Raw genomic sequence first — 18,074 nt, 5'->3', positions numbered from 1 at the left:
TGATGATCAGATAAAAAATCTAAGCATGGCAGTCCTTATTTTATATAGGAGAGAATTTATAGTTTCTTAACTAGCAAGAAGGAACTGCATTTGAGGGGTGCAAGTTGTTTTGGGAGAGCAGAAGAACCTAGGGCACTCTGTATTAGTTGGGCTGTGCATTGGACTGATTCAAAGTACAGCATCTTGCCACAAGGAGCAAGTGTATCAAAGCTAGCTCTTAAAGAAGGAAATAGTGTGGCTTATGGCTAAGGCAGTTCTTGGGAAACATAAATTTAGATTGTATTTTAAGTGGAATGCAATCCTAAGTGGAAACAGTATGGGCTTTTCTATCATTAGTCTTATTAATGTTTTCTGTAAGTTATTTTTGTCAGCATTGTCATCAGTGTTATGGCAATACTTCAGATCCTGTTTAAAAAAAAGGCTGCCTTATTATCAGCCCTCTATAATCATAGGAGAGCCCACTTCCAAAAGAGCTTACAACTTAAATAGAAGAACAGAAACATGATGGAGAAATAAAGTACACAAACACAGTGAACTGCAATGACATTGTATTTAGGAGAGGTTTTAGGGCAAGTTTGTAGAGGAAATGAAGAAATGGAAGAAAAAGGAAAGGGCAGTGGTGGGAGAGGAGAATGAATAGCAAGAAGAGAAGGGGTGGAGTACAGCAAAGGTGAGAGATTGATTGCTGGGGGAAAGGGATTGAATCAGTAACTAATTAGTCATTTATTTAGTGGGAACATCTAGATTAATACCTTAGGAGTGATGAGAGTGTTAATGTGGTTTCCAAGTGACATTATGTAGGTGGTTTTCACAAGCAAACATAGTGTTCATTGTAAATGTATAAGCTGAATTTTTCTTAAAGATCACAGATCTCTTCCTCCACCCACACTGTTCTTACACTTCTTGATTTCATGCTCTCTATTTGCTATAAAATGTATTTATCTTTTTACCCACAGTCATAAGATTCAAGTTTAAGAGAAAAAAAAACTTGATCAGTGGAAGCAAAAGATCACATTCCATGTAAACCTGGTCATATCAAGTGTCAAATTGTGTTCTCCTACATACAGATTGGAGAACTCCTGTCAATTGCCTATAAGCATTAAGCTTGTCCCTTAAGACCCTGGCTGCTCAACATATGTTGGTACAAGAGATGATACACTTCCCTCTCTGAAGTAGTGGGGAAAATGACTTAGTCTAGGAAATCAAACTAGAAAAAAAAATTGCAAGCCTGGTTTGTGTGCATCCTACTCATCTGTCCTCCCTCTCGATGCAGCCAAGGAACATATCCCACAACCACCTACTATACTCACCTCTCCGTGCTCTTTGCGTGGCTTGAGAATTCCCTCGTCTTCTCCTTGTCTGCCCTTGTCGACCCGTATCTGTCCTTCTAATACTGATTCTAGATCTGCACCCCTCACCTTCTGTGCTAGTATATGCCAAGAAGATGCGTGGGGTGGGAACTATTATGTAATGAGAACATAATGTAATTAGCATCTACAAGGATCTGAATCGAAGATACAATGTTAAGATACTGCAATACTGAGTCCTTGAAGCAAAGTTAAACTTGAACGCATAACTCTTGTTGTGGGAATTCCTAACTTGGCTGTTATTGTAAAAGCTCAGCAAATTTTTGGGTAGCTGGTTTACTACTCTGTAAAGTAAAAAGTAATAGCTGAAGCAAATAAGGCTTATAAGAGCATGTCAGTTCTGTCTGCTGGTCGGTTCTTCCCCCTTCACCCGTCAACTTGTTGGATGTTTTTAATCAATTTTGACAGAGTGGGAGAACTCAAACATAAGTTGGTCCGCTTCCTAGAGGAAAAGCTGTGTTGAGAATAGTTTATCTGCTTGGCCCGTTTGTTAGTCAACATGTGTGCTGATGTTTTTGCCCAACATACGCAGTTATATCGAAACCTGCAAAAGAAGATGCTGCCTGGCTAGTAAGGTCATGTGAGGAGGGAACTGAAAGCAATGTGGAGTCCCAGAAGAGATGAGGAGGGTAACTGAGCACTGCAGGGATTCTGGGACCATTGGAAAAGGCGTGTATAAGAAAGGGAGATGCGCGTCCAGAAGAAATCAGACTTCATATATTCTGCATCATGTAGGATAAATTCTTTAACACAGTTAAATACTTAAAAATTAATATGATGTTTGCTTAGCACAATGATTATATTCAGAGTTTTGTAACAAAGGTTGCAAGCTTGTATTTTTACCCAATGAGTGAGAGGCAAGTATCTTTATAGGGCCTTATAATAGATTTTTTTTTTCTATCAAACTTAACTGTAGCTCTACATAGTGCTGCAATGAACTTCTTGATGGTCATGTGAATGTGAAAAGCTGGGGGGGTTTGTTAATGATTAAATGGATTATATTTTCCTGAACAATTGTTTGGGAAGATCCATATTTTATCATCCAAGCTTGGCATTGCTTCCATAAGGAAATGCGGTCCTGTGATGTGGTCAAGTTCTCTAATATCATAAGTATTAGCTTTCTTAAATAAAACGTTTAAGCAGTCATGTTGGGGGTTTTTTGTTTTTGTTTTGTTTTTTTCAAAAACAAAAAACCCCAAACACATGCACTTGGTGGCAATTCTTTAGTACTTTTGGGATTTTTGTACAGACTTCTCATGGTTACATTCTAAAGCTGTTAGGTGAATATGCTTACTTTTTAAAGCTGTAAGTCAAGGGGGGGAATATTTTACAGCTCATTAAAATATTATTTGTGTGTGATGTGGAAACAGGTTCAAAGTCTGACACAACACAACTGCTCTTTGATAGCAGTATTAGAGGGGGGGAGATGGATCATTTACACCCCTCACTGCCAGTTCTGGCATGATTCTTTTTGCCAAGCCAGCTGATACACTATATTTGGAAATGTGGCTGTGTTGTGTGTTACCAAGCTTATTCATCATTCCCGTCAGCATACTCTCTTTGCAGAATGCTTTCAGGAATTTTCAACACATTCACTTGAAAGGAAACACGGTATAGTACTTAAAAAATATTCACCAGGAGACAACCAGAAAAACAAACTTGCAAAAAAAAAAAAGCCCAAACCACTTTTCTGCTGAAATGTGTATTGCTGCTTCTTCAGATATTTATGAAGTCTGCAGTTCATCTCAATCCTGAAGGATTTTTTGTTTTGTTTTTCTCCGTGTGTCATGCAGCTATATTTTATTTTATATTGCTTCTTCTGTTGTCATGCATGTACTGGCAAACAGCCTGTCCTTTCATTGCTATGTTGAGAAGCAGGCTCATACTTTATTTCTTTCTAAACAATAGTTTTAGTCACTTGCAAAAAAAGATGCTTCATATCTGAAATTTTATTTCAAATTAAAAAATACTGTTTTTTCTGAAGTTACAAATCTTTTGGGAATTTCAGGGATTTCAGTAGAATTGAAATCTAGCTCTAAAATGTTTCATGAACTATAATTTTATTAATGTAATTTTAATTACAAAGAGTAGTTTGACAAAGGAACCACACTTTCTCCATATTGGGTCTCATGTTATCAGTATAACTCATCATTTGCTGGTTAAATATGGCAGAGACCATTAACTAAACTGGTTTTTGCCAAGTGTGAAATCAGATATTATGTTATGTGTTAGTTTTCAGAAATTTTGAAAAAAGTTTCATCATTATTTTTATATTATATATATTATACAAAATACAATATGTGAATTTTTTTATGCTACACAGCTCTGCTGGGTTGGTATTTGGAATACGTTTTCTAGACAGCTATGTATAGTAGCAATTCCTTTCAAATTATGGCTTTTACTAAACAATACAGCTGTCAGATGCATTAGTTTTTAAATAGTTATATCTGTTTCATGTAACTGAGCAGTGAATGGAGATAAGTAATGTAGGAAGTAGAAACCTATTTTTCTGATTGGGAATTGGACAAAAAAGTACAGTTTTGATCAAGATAGATGATTCCTTAAAAGGAAATACTTCCATAACAAGATATCTCATGATATCAGTCTGCTGGTTTTGCTTTTTTGTGTGAGAGACTTGCTGATTTAATCATGCATGCAGCATATTTTCTCTATAGAAATTCTGATGACTAAGAAGCAATAGTTTAGACAAGATACATGCATTGAAGGAGAGAGCGAAGATACTTACAGAGCTTATTTCAGGATCATATACTGGTAGTATCTTACTGAAAAAATGCATTTCTGATTACAGTGCCATCAATCTAATGAATTGTGTTCACTGAACTTGTTTTTTCCTATGGTATGTTTGCTGCATGTTATCTGAGCAGTAGGAGCTGAGACAGATCTTGTATTAGCCTTGAACTTCTTACTTGCGTATAGCAGATTTCAGCTAGAGATTTTTTTTGGCCTCTAAAGCAATATTCACCTATGATAGTAATGCAAATACTAAGCTTTGTTCAAATTTTTCTTTCTCATATTTGGGAAGCTGAAGTTCACATACTCTAAAATCAGCTTTATCTTTAGACATAACTCTTGGCAATGCTTTCACTGCAAAATAGGTTCTCACTACTAACATGTTTCATACAGGGAAAAATTCAAATTATAGTGCTGACCGTGTACTGTATTCATAGAGCTTCATGTATTGGTGTGTCATTGTTCTGATTGCATGGTGACACTTTTCATGTCTCCATGTATAATATGTGCACAGTTGTCTTTGGGTTTTTCTTCTCATAAAATCTACCGATGGATGTTTATATTCCAAGCAGATCCTTCCTCTCAATACAACTTAAAAAAAAGAAAGAAAGAAAAAAAGCCTGCAGTATTTTGGTAGTTGTGTATACAGAACACTTACTTAGACTGCTTTTCCTCAATTTATTGGTTGATAAACATACTTTGTTAGAAATGAGAAACCAAAATCCTTCAAAATAAGTTGAACAACTGAAATTATTTATCTTAATATTTATGAGCATCTTGATTGATCTAAACTATGTCATCATAATTTATAACTTTTAACGTGGAATACACTGAGTGCTTTGATTTTCTGATGATTCTAAAGATGCAGGGGATTGTGCTTAGAGGGAATGTAGAAAACCATTTGTATAAATCAACACAGAACTGCGTTGTTCTTGCCCTGAAGACTTTGGATTCTGTCCCCAAACCTGCTGTTGGATCCATTACAGACCCATCTGACTTGATTTCTCTTAAGAGCAGAAGGGTCTAAAATAAATGTAACAGGATGGCATATGGGAGAGGGGAACACTCAAGTGATAGGTGATGTGCAGATAAAGTCTTTGTGAAGGTGGCCTCCTGAACCAAGAGCTCTGTTTATCTTTTTATAGGTATGAGAAAATTATTAGAAAGAAAAAAAGAAGGAAAAAGTGTATAATGGGAAGACCATGAAAATAAACTTTTCTAAGTTATTTTTTTGCTGGTAATGTTCTTCTATGTCTTACACTGTATTATGGCAGGTTGGCCATTTATATTGGTCCTATTTCTAATTTGTACTATTGTAAATTCAACATGGATCTCCATTATGAGCATTACTCCCTGCTTCATATGAGCTGAAAAATGTTATAAAAATCTCGTATCAAATGTAATTGCTTGTGGTAGAGCAATGTCTTTCAAGAGGATGTCCAGTGTTAATTTGCAAACTTCAAGGGATGTGACCAGCCAGTGTGATTCCCACATTGAATCTGAGGGATCTCTCCTTACCAGCCTGCACATGAGGGCTTTTCATGGTAGAAACTGTATTGGGAAAGTAAGTTATGCAACTCAAGGGGGACTGATAAAATTAAGCAGTGCAGATGGGTTGTTTGAGCCTCTGATATCTGCTAGAGAGCTGAAATTGGGGGGAGGGGTTGGGGGTGTATGCCCCAGGACTTTACAGTCTCCATGTACTCAGGGATAGTCTTGTTCCTTGCACTGTTTAGTGTCAGAAGAAGAAAGAATTTGGTTGGTTTGCCTTTCTTTTTGAAAACACCTTATAGTTTTGCCTTGGATTTTTTTTTCCTTTTGTTATGAGGTGTTGTCTTTTCAGTGAGTTTTGAGCTCCTTTAATTTTGAGTTAATAAGTTAACAATGTTAACCTTAACTTGCTTCCTGATCATTCAAAGTTACTATTTAAAATAAGCCTTGGGCTTGGCAGTTTCTTGTTCACTCTAATCTTAATGGAAAATGAAAGCAGCCAGATTATGTACCTTTCCCACTAGCATTTTTTTAATGTATAGCATTTGTATTTGAATGGTCTGCCGTATACAGTTACTTAACATATGGATTGCAATTGTTTCAGCCTTGGTCAGTGTGGAGAAGCAGCTTTTCACCTGCTGGTTGATACATTCCACTATTAATGCCAGCTGCCAAAGAACAAAACTTTTTGATAGAGTATGAGAGGAGACATTTCATTTTGGGTAAGCTAGGTACACTGACCAAGGATAAAAGGATCCCTTTTATATATATAGAGTGCTCAGAACATCTGGAATCTGAAGTACTACTTCTGTACAGTGATTTTTAGCATTTTTATAGATTTTATTGTGGAGTGTGTGATAACTTAAAGCTGCTCTGGCTGAGGTGATCTTGATGATTCAGGCAGTTGAAGTCTTTCATATGTCCAAAGTTACCTGAATGTGTCTGACTCCCCTCTCACTGCGAAGTAACTGGACATAGAATCTTCTATACTGTACGGGAAGATATTATATACCATATAGACTACATAGGCTGCCCATATAGAGGTGAAAACATCAGTTGCAGTAACATGTAGAATCATAGAAAAATGTAGATGGGAAGGGACCTCTGGAGACTGAGAGGCTCAATTTTCTGCTTTAACTTCAAAGTTAAATCAGGTTGCTTAAGGCCTTGCCGAGTCAAATTTTTAAATTCTCCAAGGTTGCTTGGAGATGCTGTTAAATCTCCATCTTGTTCCAGTGCTCAACTACCCTCATGGTGAGGAGTTTCCTTATATCTATTTGGAATTTCCCTTGCAGCATCATGTGACTGCCTGTCAACCTTTTGCTGTGCTTGCCTGAGAAGAATCTGCATCCACCCTTTGTATAACTCCCTGTTACATAGGTGAAGGCAGTAGTGGGCTCCTTTTCTTCTCCAGACTGAACAAACCCAACTCCCTCATCATGTCTTTCATCTCATGTGTCAGCCATTTCGCTATTTTAATGGCCTTCCTCTGGACGTGCTCCCGTTTGCCATTACCTCCTGTGCTGCATGGTCCAGAACTGTATAGTACTCTAAATGTGGCCTCACCAGTGCCAAGCAGAAGGGAATAATTACTTCCCTTGACCTGCTGTTTATGCTCGTGCTTAGTTTTCATCACTTTAAGGGTACACTGCTGGCTTATGTTCAACTTGCTGTCTGGTCTACTAGAGTCTCCAAGTCCTTTTCTGTAATGCTGTATAGGGTTTTTTCCTTCCCAAATGCAGGACACTTTACACTTGTCTTTGTTTAACTTCATAAAGTTCCTGTTGGCCACTTCCTCCAGTTTGTTGAGGTCACTCTGAATGGTGGCCCTGCCCTCCAACATGTTGACTGCTTTCCCCATTTTATATCATCTGTAAATTTGCTGAGGATGCTTTCTGTCCTAGTATTCAAATCTGATGAAGATGTTGACTGGTTACCAGCTGGCAGTTAGACTTAGAATTATTGACCACAACTCTTTGAACCTCATGGCCCAGGGAGTTGTTTTGTCTACCTTGTTGTCCACCCATTCAGTCTATGTCTCCTCACTTTGACAACCAGGATGCTGTGGAAGACAGTGTTAAAAGCCTTGCTTAAGTCAAAGCAGCTGGCAACCACTGATTCTCCCTGGTCCAGAGAGTCACTTATTTCTTCAGAAGGCAGTCAGGTTGGTTGTACGCGGTTTGCCTTTAGGAGTCTCTGTTGTCTGAACCCAGTCACATTCATGTCCATCGTGCCTGGAAATAGCTTCTCTTTAGGACTTGCTCTACGTTTTGTATAGCGAATGAGGTGAGATGGACCTTTATCTAGTTCCCTGGATCCTTTATCCCCTCCTTCCCCCACCTTCCTTTTCTGTTGGGGTTTGTTTGTAAGTTACCAGTTTTCTGTCATAGGCAATCACCATGACTTTTCAAAGATGATAGCCAGCAGCCTTCCAGTGACATCAGCTAGCTTTCTCAGTACCTTGTATGCTTCACATCTGGTCCTACGTACTTGTATGGGTCCAGCTTACCTAAATAGTCCTTAACTTGATCCTCCCCTCCCTCAAGCTTTGCTACTAGATGCAGAAACCTGGGAAGCCTGATAGCACACCTTGCTGGTAAAGACCATGGCCAAGGTGTTGGGTACCTCCACTTTTTCTGTACATTTCATCACTAGGTTGCTTCCAATTTCGCAGCTGAATTACACTTTCCTCAATCTGTCTTTTGCTGATGGTGTACCTGTAGAAGTGTTTCTTCTTGCCTTTCACATCTGTCTTCAATTTCAACTCCAGACGAGCTTTGGCCTCCCTAGTTCAGTCTCTGCTTGCCCAGACAGTGCATCTATATTCTCTTCTGGTTGCCTGTCCCCACTTCCACTTTACATGTTTCTGTTTTGTTTGTGCTCAGTCAGTGAGGAGTCTCATGTACAGTCAGCTGGCCTCCTGCTGTGCCTGCTGATTTTCTTGCATGTTGGGAAGGCTTGTTTTTGTGCTGAGAAGAGAGTTCAGGAAGATGACTGGCTGTCGTGGGCTCCTCTGCAGCTTCCCAGGGCATTCTGCTTATCATTCCCTGAGCAAGCCCCAACTCTACTGTCCTGAGTCCAGGGTCTTTAGTCTGCTTCTTTCCTTCCTTTCTTGCCTCAAGATCTTACACTACCATTTCATGATTACCACATCCAAGGCTGCTATTGGCTGTCATATACATGAGCAGTTCGGCCTTATTCATGAGTACCAAATCCTGCACAACCCCTCCCCTAGAAGTCTGTTCAGCGCCAGCATCAAAATTTGCTCCCAGTGCATGCTAGAAACTCCCTGGCTATTTCACACCCTGCTATGCTGCCCTTCCAGTAGATGTTGTGTGATTTAAGTCCTCCATGAGAACAAGGGGCTCTGAATATTGGAAAGCCGGCCTAGGATGATGTTCTGTTTTTTGTGGTAACTGAAAATAAGTTTTCCTTAAATGGTTGTCTTGAACCACAAGAAGCTGCTGCAAAGATATACATATGATATTTTGATTTTTATTTTGAAATGGAATACTTAATTTTCTATTCATTTTGAATTACTATTTTAGTGCAGTCACGAATACTAATTCAGCTGATGTCCACAGTGCAGCTGATGAGGTAAAATAACCTGGTTTTGTATAGCATGGGTACCTTGGTGTCCATAATATTTGTTCACAAATAATGAATTTGCAAGTGATCTAAATTATTTTTTTCTCTATATAATTTCTAGTTTCTAATTACCCTGAGGTAATTAATGTGCAATTACATGAAATATTGCTTCAGATTGCACTGTATGGTTGTCTTGCATTCAGGCCATGCAAATAATACTTGCACATATATATGCCAGAAACAACTCCTCATCCTCTTTTTTTAAAGTGACTAATAAGAGAAGATCTTGTCCATTTATCATTGTTGTATTTTGTTTCTTAGTAATTGGTGACAATTTGCTTCTTAATCTGTTTCAGTTGGAAGATGGGGAAGAAGAGCCGAGTAAAAACTCAGAAGTCAGGTACAGGAGCCACAGCAACAGTATCTCCAAAGGAAATGTTGAATCTAATTAGCGAGTTATTGCAAAGTAAGTTTCAGTTTTATGCCTCTCTGGGAAAAGGGATAGTGTGGAGACCACTCACAAACATTCTCTTGTTCAAGCCAGTGAATTCTATTAATTTCCTGTAAGTGGCCAAGCTTGCTTTTTCAGCTTGCTTAAGATAGTATAGTATGTATCTCAGAGTATATATCTCTGTTAGTATATACCATTACTGGCTTATTTATATGTTTATGTATTGGAAATACCATATTCCTGGCAGCTTTTGGCTTTACATCTCAACACAAGCATAAATACTGGTCTACTCTAGGTCATGTGACATTGCAGCTTTGTCAAAAATGTTTTTCCTGTAAACCTCAAGAATTACACTGTTTCTGTTTAACATTTGAATAGTACTTTGAACTGATATCAGAGTAGAGAAATTAACTGTGGAAAGCAGCAATACAACTCACTTCAACTGCACTGATATTTTTGTCTCCCCAATAAAAATGGGGGGTTTTGTTGTTGTTTGGAAACTTTTTTGTAGTGCTTAGTCCTTGTTTAAAGACCAGAAGCTGTTTCACTTGTTGAGGAACTTTGAACTCATCCATTATTTCTAGTAAATATGAAAAGCAGAGCATAATTTCATATGATAGTGCTAAAATACTGTTCACTCTTGCTACTGTCATTAGTAACTGTGCTGAGCTACACTTCTTGAAACACAAGTCCAAATTTTCATATCCTGGACACATCTAAATATTGCCTTAGAAAAATCAGAATTTTTCTTTAGCATTGCTTGCAAATGCTTGCTTGCAAAGAGGAGACAAGGAGTTGGCAGAGCAGTTTGATGCTTATGCTACAATTGGCCTCTGCTTTGCTACCAAAAATAAAATGTAGATCTAATTTTCTAAGCAAAGACAAGTATCAGCTGTTCTTTTTGTCAAGCTTCCATATTTTATTCAACACAAAGATTTTTCAAATCAGTTGAGCAAAGTAATCTTCAGCTGTCCACTTGGATTTATGCGGCTTAGATCAAGAAATCCACACGCTGGCATTTAGAATATTGTCAGAGACACTGTGGATATAATCTAGAGCTAGAGCTTGGCTAAGTGTTCCTTTGCTTGTCCTTCCAGTATGCATGCATCTATGAAAACACTATTGACTAGGCAGGTCAAATGTATGTACCAGCAAATTTCTCAATTACTTAAGGTAAGCTCTGTGCTATTATCTGCTTTCATTACAGCAAGAATGATGGCAAGCAGGCTAATGTAAACAGAGTGCTTTGCTTGGATTATTGAAAACAGACTTTTTTTTTGTCTGAGAGACTATCTACTTAATGGTTGTTTACCTTTTTTCTTCCTAGCTTTTTAAACATTTGATATTTCTTATATCTGAAAGAATATAAAAAAATAAAATAACTTGAGGTAAGTTCTACTGTAAAAATTTCAAAAGCCTCTATTAATTACATGTCAAAGAATGTGATGTTTATAACAATAGAGTGTTTATCATGTAAACATGTTTGAAGGACAAGTAGTGCTAAGGTTCAGTTAAAGTTACTGTTAAACCATGACCTTTTCTCTGATGTTAAAAAAAAAAAAAAAAAATATAGTTTATTGAAAAAAACATTGTCATTTGGCATTTTTATTTCAGAATGCAGCAGTCCTACCCCAGGTCCCGGTAAGGAATGGGAAGAATATGTACAGATTCGTTCACTTGTTGAGAAAATTCGCAAAAAGCAAAAAGGTAAATGCAAAAGACTGTAAGATAAGGGTGGCTAAGACTATTGATTTGCCTAAAGAATTGTCTGTTGATAGCTAAAAGGAATATTTTTGTTGTTGTTATTGTATAAATACTATGCAATCCTATTATTTTGGGACAAAAATCTTAATTCTCTGACATGCTGTTGCTTTTTACACTTGCAAGTGTTTCTGAAATGTTCAAGTGGTCATAACCACTGGCATTAGCCATTTTAATACTTATAATTCTGAGTGAATATCACAGACAGGTGATCCTGTGATAATTCTGTCTGATAAGTAGAAAAAAGAGCTTGAGATTGTGATGACAATCTGAAGGGCTAGAAGTAAAAATCCTTTGAGAATAATAGGTCTTTTTGATTCCTGATTGCATAGTCTGCCCCTCTGCCTCTATAAATCTGAACATTTCAAATTTAATTTTGTAACTATTTTATTTTACCCCGAACACTTTACTGAACATGGAAACAGTTTCAGCAATTCAACATCATGTTATTAAATTATGACAAAAATATATAAAAGCACAAAACAAATACATCAGCTAATAAATCTATCTGCTGTAAATCAAGCATATAATTAAATAAATGCTTATGGTACCACAGTTAATATGGAGTTTTATTGCCAATTTTCCTAGGTTTAAGGTATGCTTATTTTTCAGATTAGAACAGTTTTCTTCCAGTATATTCTGCAACAACTCACCATTGTTGATACTTTATTTTCATATTAGTTTTGTTTTTATTTGGAGGTATGTTCTAAAAAAATACTTTTCATGTAATTTTAGTAAAATTAACCTCTTTTATGACTGTTGTATTTTAATGGCAGAGAAATAACTTTAACATTGGAATGAATAGATTTGGGCTGGACATACCTGAACAAATCCTGAAACAATTCTTTCTTCTCTGATATTTATATGGTGATGGCAAAAAAGCCAGACTGCATTTAAAATGGAGCTTGTTTGGTTCATGTACTTGCTTGAAAAAGCAGAATAGTGTACTTGGAGGCTTGAAATGTCCTTTTCACACCTGTTTTTAATAATTTTGACTAACACATAAGAATCTTACTTCATGAAAGGACTTTTAAACCTCTAAAGATCAGTTACTGGCAGAGGGCCTATAGAAGAATAAATTATACTGTTTGAGTGACTGCATCCTCTAGCTCTATAGAGGTGAACTTGATTCATTGTTTTGCTGTCCCGTGACTTCTGTAAACATATGGTACATGTCCTGGTTTTTATGATGTAATACATGTGTTATGGTAAAATGTAATTCAGGTTAACAAGAACAGAGTTAGTGTTGGGGTTGGGCTGTTCACTATATCTTTCTTCTGCGCCAGCAAGATCAAAACATTCATGGAGGAAATGGCTGCTGTGGTAGAATTAGTATAACAGTATTATGTTAATAGGACTTTTTTCTTTTTCCTTGAAAGATGCAAAACCTACTAACCACAGCACTGTTGACATACAAATGGCTTTTAATGTAACATTTTTACGTACATAGTGAGTATGAAGTGTGGTGTCTTTCAAAACTATTTTTTAACGGAACATAGTAATTTATACTACACAGTTTTCCACCTTAATAAAGGCTTTAAACAATTAGCAAAGGAATTATAAATTGCTGTTGGGAACTCTAAGATGTACAAATGAATATGTATTGCCTAAAGTGTCATACTTTGTGCTTTTCTTGAATAGAACACTGAGTTGCAGAACATGAACTAAAATAATCTTGATTGTAGAAAACTCTTAATTTGAAAACTGAGTATTTTTACTTACTGAAATTTTTCCTTGTTTGACTCATTAGCAAAATTTTAAATAAAGCTAATTTTTCAATATAGATTTTCATCAGTACAGCTATATTTTTTTCAGTATAGAAATAAATTGTTCCCCAATAGTGCTTGTAATTTAAAGGAGCTGCTCTTCTCTTTAATTTGGAAAAACGTGGGAAGTATTGGACCACATCATATATGAGGAACAGAGGTAGAATTTCAGAGATGCTTACAGACTGGTTCCAAATGCAAGCTGGATGTTAAAAGCTTCCAGCAGCCTTATACAGTAGTCAATGTTGGAAATCAAGAGCAAAGTCCTGGACAGTATAAACACCTATCAAGTTCTATAGAAGCTATGCAACTAGTCTTGTTAGATTTGTGAGACCTTAGCTCTGAATATATTTCACAGAAAACAGCATACTGAAGGGAGTATGAAATAAAGGAGAAATGCCAGCTTTACAAAAAAAAAGCCAAAACACTGTACACCATGTTCTCATTACCTAAAAAAAATACTTTATCAAGTTTTTATACTGCATCATCAAAGACTATAGCTGTAGACGATACTTGTACTTTTGTGTTAACTGCAGATTTGATTGGTTCTGGGCTTGAAATGCATGATTTGGAGTGGGAGGGAATATTTCAAATATGCTAATGCTATGTTCCTAAAATCCCTTTAATCTAAAGATGTATTTATCACCTGTGCTTAACCAAAATATCTTTGGATGTAAGCAACTTGCTGATGACATGTTGTCACTCATAAAACGGCCTGAGCGTTTCAGGGGGTTTTGGACACTTTTAACATGATCTAACACTGGAGTTTGGGTTGAAGAGAACACAGAGACAAAGACGTACAAAAGGAGCTGGCTGAGTATGGCCAGGAACTATAATGCATAGGTTCAAATCAGGTGACAGTAAAGGGGGAAGCTGAGGAAATGAATGAGGCTTGTGATTTCACTGGAGGACCACATGCCTGTTGGAGAAGCAAAGTGTAAACATTTGGACGAGATCTGTGATGTCAGGAGGATGATCAGTCCTTAATTATTTTAGTAGATCCTGTATGCTACAGGAAAAAGCTAACTGCCTTGTATGTAAGGGAAGAAGCTTGAGATCTGCTTATCATCATTTCCAGTGCTGAATTAATGAAACTGCAGATTGCCTCTCAAATTCCTCCTTGTGCTGTATTAACATGTTGTGGTGATTGCATTTATCATCAATATTAAGCTGGGAAATATTTTCGCTCAGCTTATTTAAAAGGGAAAGAGGAGGGGAGCTTCATATTTCATCACACCTCAGTTTAGGTGGTTGTGTTTTTAAGATGACTAGTAAGCCAATTCGGCAGAACATTTAAGTTGATGAAAATTGAGTATGACATTTGTATACTATTGAGTAACACTTAACAAAGACCAGTTCTGACTCAGCTACTTCAAAGTAGAACTGCTGTGGGATAGCAGATAGCTTTTTACATGTGCTTTTATATTGAACTTCTTTATCTTTCTAGATCCTCTTATTTCTGCATTTGTTTTTTAATAAATTGTGCATATAGGTTTGTCTGTTGTCTTTGATGGAAAAAGAGATGACTATTTCCCTGAATTGATAAAGTGGGCAACTGAAAATGGAGCATCCACAGAGGGTTTTGAAATAGCTAACTTTGAAGAGGAGGGGTTTGGTTTGAAAGCAACAAGAGAGATAAAGGTGAGTATGTGAACATTTGACTTAGATTAGAAAATAGTGTTTGGCATGTAGCTGCAGAGCTGTGAAACACTCACCACCTTCCCTTCCCCCTTTTGACTGCTTATGAAACTGCTCTTCTGAAATGCTCTCAACTCTGTGTACTTGAGAAATAAAATTATTGATAAAATTGAGTATTTTTTATGACTCTTGGATAGTACTGTGAATTTTTAATCAGTCTTTATTTTTCTCTGTTGCCTATACTGTTCACCTAATCACCAGAGTACTCTATCCCATTGACATATGCCTCTCTTCCATGTTTTCTAACTACTTAGTCTCTTCTCCTCTTCTTTCGTGTCCCTTCTTTTAAAGCACTGGTCTTTTTGCCTCAGAAAGAGGTACTTGCAATACTTATTTTCCAGTGAAACCGAAAAAACCAAAATTACCTGATAATTGTAAAGAGTATCTTTTGATCATCAGGTAAGGATTATAGACACGTACAGTTAGCTAACTGTTAAAAGGTAAGCATTTAAGATTGCCTCTTTCCATTCCCATTTTACAGATGGGAAACAGCTTTGAAGAACAATCAGCTGTTGTAGAAAGAATATTAGAAAATAAGCATATTATATTCATTTTAGGGCTTTAGTAGCACATAGTTAATAAGGCTAGCACTACTGGTTGATAAAAATCCTGAACAGTTCTTCTAAAATAAGAATGAGCAATGTGGAAAAAACCTCTACTGGGAGAAAATATTTGATCATGTAATTAATAGCAATATAATGTATCTGATAACTCTGAGGTTTTGTGGGCAATCTACATGTTAGCAGTTCCAAACTGAAGCACTTAATTTTGTAACATAAGTGTCTTTGTTTTAAGCTTTGTGTAATGCAGATTGGAACATTTGGTTACCACAATATGAAACATAGCATGTTTGTTTAATTTGCAGTGGAAGAGAAGGAAGAATTTTGATTCGGAAGAATTTTGATTCAGAATAATTTTGATTAAAAAAAAAAAAGAAAACATGTAATTTAAAGACGATGTATATTTGAGACACTTGGCATATCGCATAAATGCTAACTGACCCTCTATGCATTTTTTCCTTTCTGTAGGCTGAAGAGTTGTTTCTCTGGGTTCCTAGAAAACTGTTGATGACAGTTGAGTCAGCTAAAAATTCAGTATTAGGTAAGAGCTTAAGGAAGTTCTTAAGCAAGAAGTTGATATGTATGGGATCATTCAATAGGAGACTTTCTTTTTTTAGCTGATCTCCTTTATTACAGGGCTTGCTTGTCATGCCGACCCTCAGGTTTGGAATACCTAGAAGCTTGAAGTGTCAGTGGAAAGAATTTAATTTTCCTCTTTGTTTCTGGCTGAGTGTGCTAGATATCTTCCAGAAGCGCGTGTGTTATTTTGAACACATATCATGTAGCTTTTATAACACTTGGAGATGAAATGTTCTGAGGTACTGAGAGTATTGTTCTAGTTTCTTCATGTCTTCTGTCATGCAATTGTACATGAGGCGTTTGTGTCAAATAACTTGCAGCATAAGACAATGTGGGCAGCTAAAGATTTTAGAAACCTGAAAAGCTTTTTTTTGAAAATTCATACATGTTATCTCATCATGTTCATTTAAAGTAAATCTAGGATGATATTTTCCATGGACAATTAATTTAGTGCCTCACCTTTCTGGGTTAATTCAGGATCCCTGTATTCTCAAGATCGAATTCTTCAAGCCATGGGCAATATAACATTGGCATTCCATCTTCTTTGTGAGCGAGCCAACCCCAACTCTTTTTGGCTGCCCTACATCCAGACACTCCCCAGTGAATATGACACTCCTCTCTATTTTGAAGAAGATGAAGTGCAGTATCTTCAGTCAACTCAGGCCATACACGATGTTTTTAGCCAATATAAAAATACAGCTCGACAGTATGCCTATTTCTACAAAGTTATTCAGGTAAGCATCTTAAATGTAGTATATAGTATATGTTGTTCTCATGATGATTATTGAGAAAGATGTGAAAACAATGATGCTAAATAATAGAGCAAGTGTATTGCTCTTAAAGGTTTGAATCATGAAAGCAATTTTCTGCTGTTTTTTGAACTGCTCTTAAAATTTCGCAGTTCAGTAGGCTTATGAATATATAAGAATGTGTTTAGTTGGTTGAGAGGAGTGATTACTGCCCTTTGTTTGGCATTGGGTCAGGCTTCATCTGGAATACTGTACAATTTTGGCCCCACCAGTACAGGAGACATGTTGGCAAACTGGAATGAGATCAGAGGAGGGCTATTAAGATGTCATTTGCTTCAGCCCTTTCTCCATACAAGGAGAGACTGAGGGAGCTGGATTTGTTTATTCTGGGGAAAAGGAGATAAGGGATGATCCAATTATTGCTTTCAACTTGCTACTGGTAGCCAGACTCCAGAATTTTGCCTGTGGGAAGTTGGGCTAGGTGACCTGCAGAGATCTACAACCTATGCATCTATGACTCTTTGAAAAATGTATAGTTTGCAGTAAACAAAGTAAAATTATAGTTGTTAATTGACATAAAATAAAACGATTGCATATGTTGTATTTCCAAAGACTGTAGATTAACTGTTGTTTTCTATTCTATTTAACATAATTTTTTTTATTGCTTTCAAATACAAAGATAAACCCATCTGGTAACAATCTGAGTATGGGGATGCTTGAGATGGGTGGACTTTTCATCATGTTCTGAAGTAATGATTTAAATTTAGTTTCTAAGATAGAACTGTTACTCTGACTGATGTCTAGACATAATTGATGTTGTAAGTTGAATGGTGATGTATCATCGTCAAGTTAGTGCTCAATGTCCAAACATCCAAAGCTTTTCGTGGCACAATCTGTGTAAAAAGCATATAACTCTGTACTGAATTTCCACAATTGTGTGATCTAGAGACTTTTTTTTTGGCGATAGGAGAGGTCAGAAGACATAAAGCAATTCTATTCTCCTTTAACGTTATCAGAGTTCCAAAGCTTTGCTATTAACCGTTTTAAGTCAACAAAAGTTAAATTATTTTGCGTAGCTGTTTGGTGTTTGAAGAACTTCATGTTTCAAACACAGTGTCAATTTACCAAGTATAAGGAGCAGAGGGATACATTTTGAAAACCAAAGTCATTGAAATAGTGGGTGAAAACCAAATAAGATGCACTTCATTTTGAGACAAGGTAGGAACAATGGCTTTAATATCAGGAAGGAACAAAATTCTTCCTTCCAGGTGCCACAAATCAGGAAATGATAGTTTAGCCAACTTTCTTTTTTT

General features: G+C 36.6%; 1 protein-coding gene across 2 annotated transcripts in view; it reads left to right on the top strand.

Annotated features, from left to right (window-relative positions):
- The window catches only part of SETD3 (SET domain containing 3, actin histidine methyltransferase), a 63,402-nt gene that overhangs the window by 15,320 nt on the left and 30,008 nt on the right, over positions 1 to 18,074 (top strand). For both annotated transcript variants that reach the window (XM_050897319.1, XM_050897318.1), the window contains exons 2-6: positions 9,554 to 9,663; positions 11,263 to 11,355; positions 14,668 to 14,816; positions 15,902 to 15,974; positions 16,490 to 16,746. In XM_050897319.1, the coding sequence (XP_050753276.1) occupies positions 9,561 to 9,663; positions 11,263 to 11,355; positions 14,668 to 14,816; positions 15,902 to 15,974; positions 16,490 to 16,746 (675 nt within the window). In that variant the 5' untranslated portion in view covers positions 9,554 to 9,560. The remainder of the gene's footprint in view (positions 1 to 9,553; positions 9,664 to 11,262; positions 11,356 to 14,667; positions 14,817 to 15,901; positions 15,975 to 16,489; positions 16,747 to 18,074) is intronic.

Source organism: Gymnogyps californianus, chromosome 5, assembly GCF_018139145.2.
Source record: "Gymnogyps californianus isolate 813 chromosome 5, ASM1813914v2, whole genome shotgun sequence".
In the NCBI taxonomy this organism is placed as follows: domain Eukaryota; kingdom Metazoa; phylum Chordata; class Aves; order Accipitriformes; family Cathartidae; genus Gymnogyps; species Gymnogyps californianus.
The sequence above is the reverse complement of the archived record's forward strand: the minus strand, read 5'-3'. Positions and strand labels throughout refer to the sequence as shown.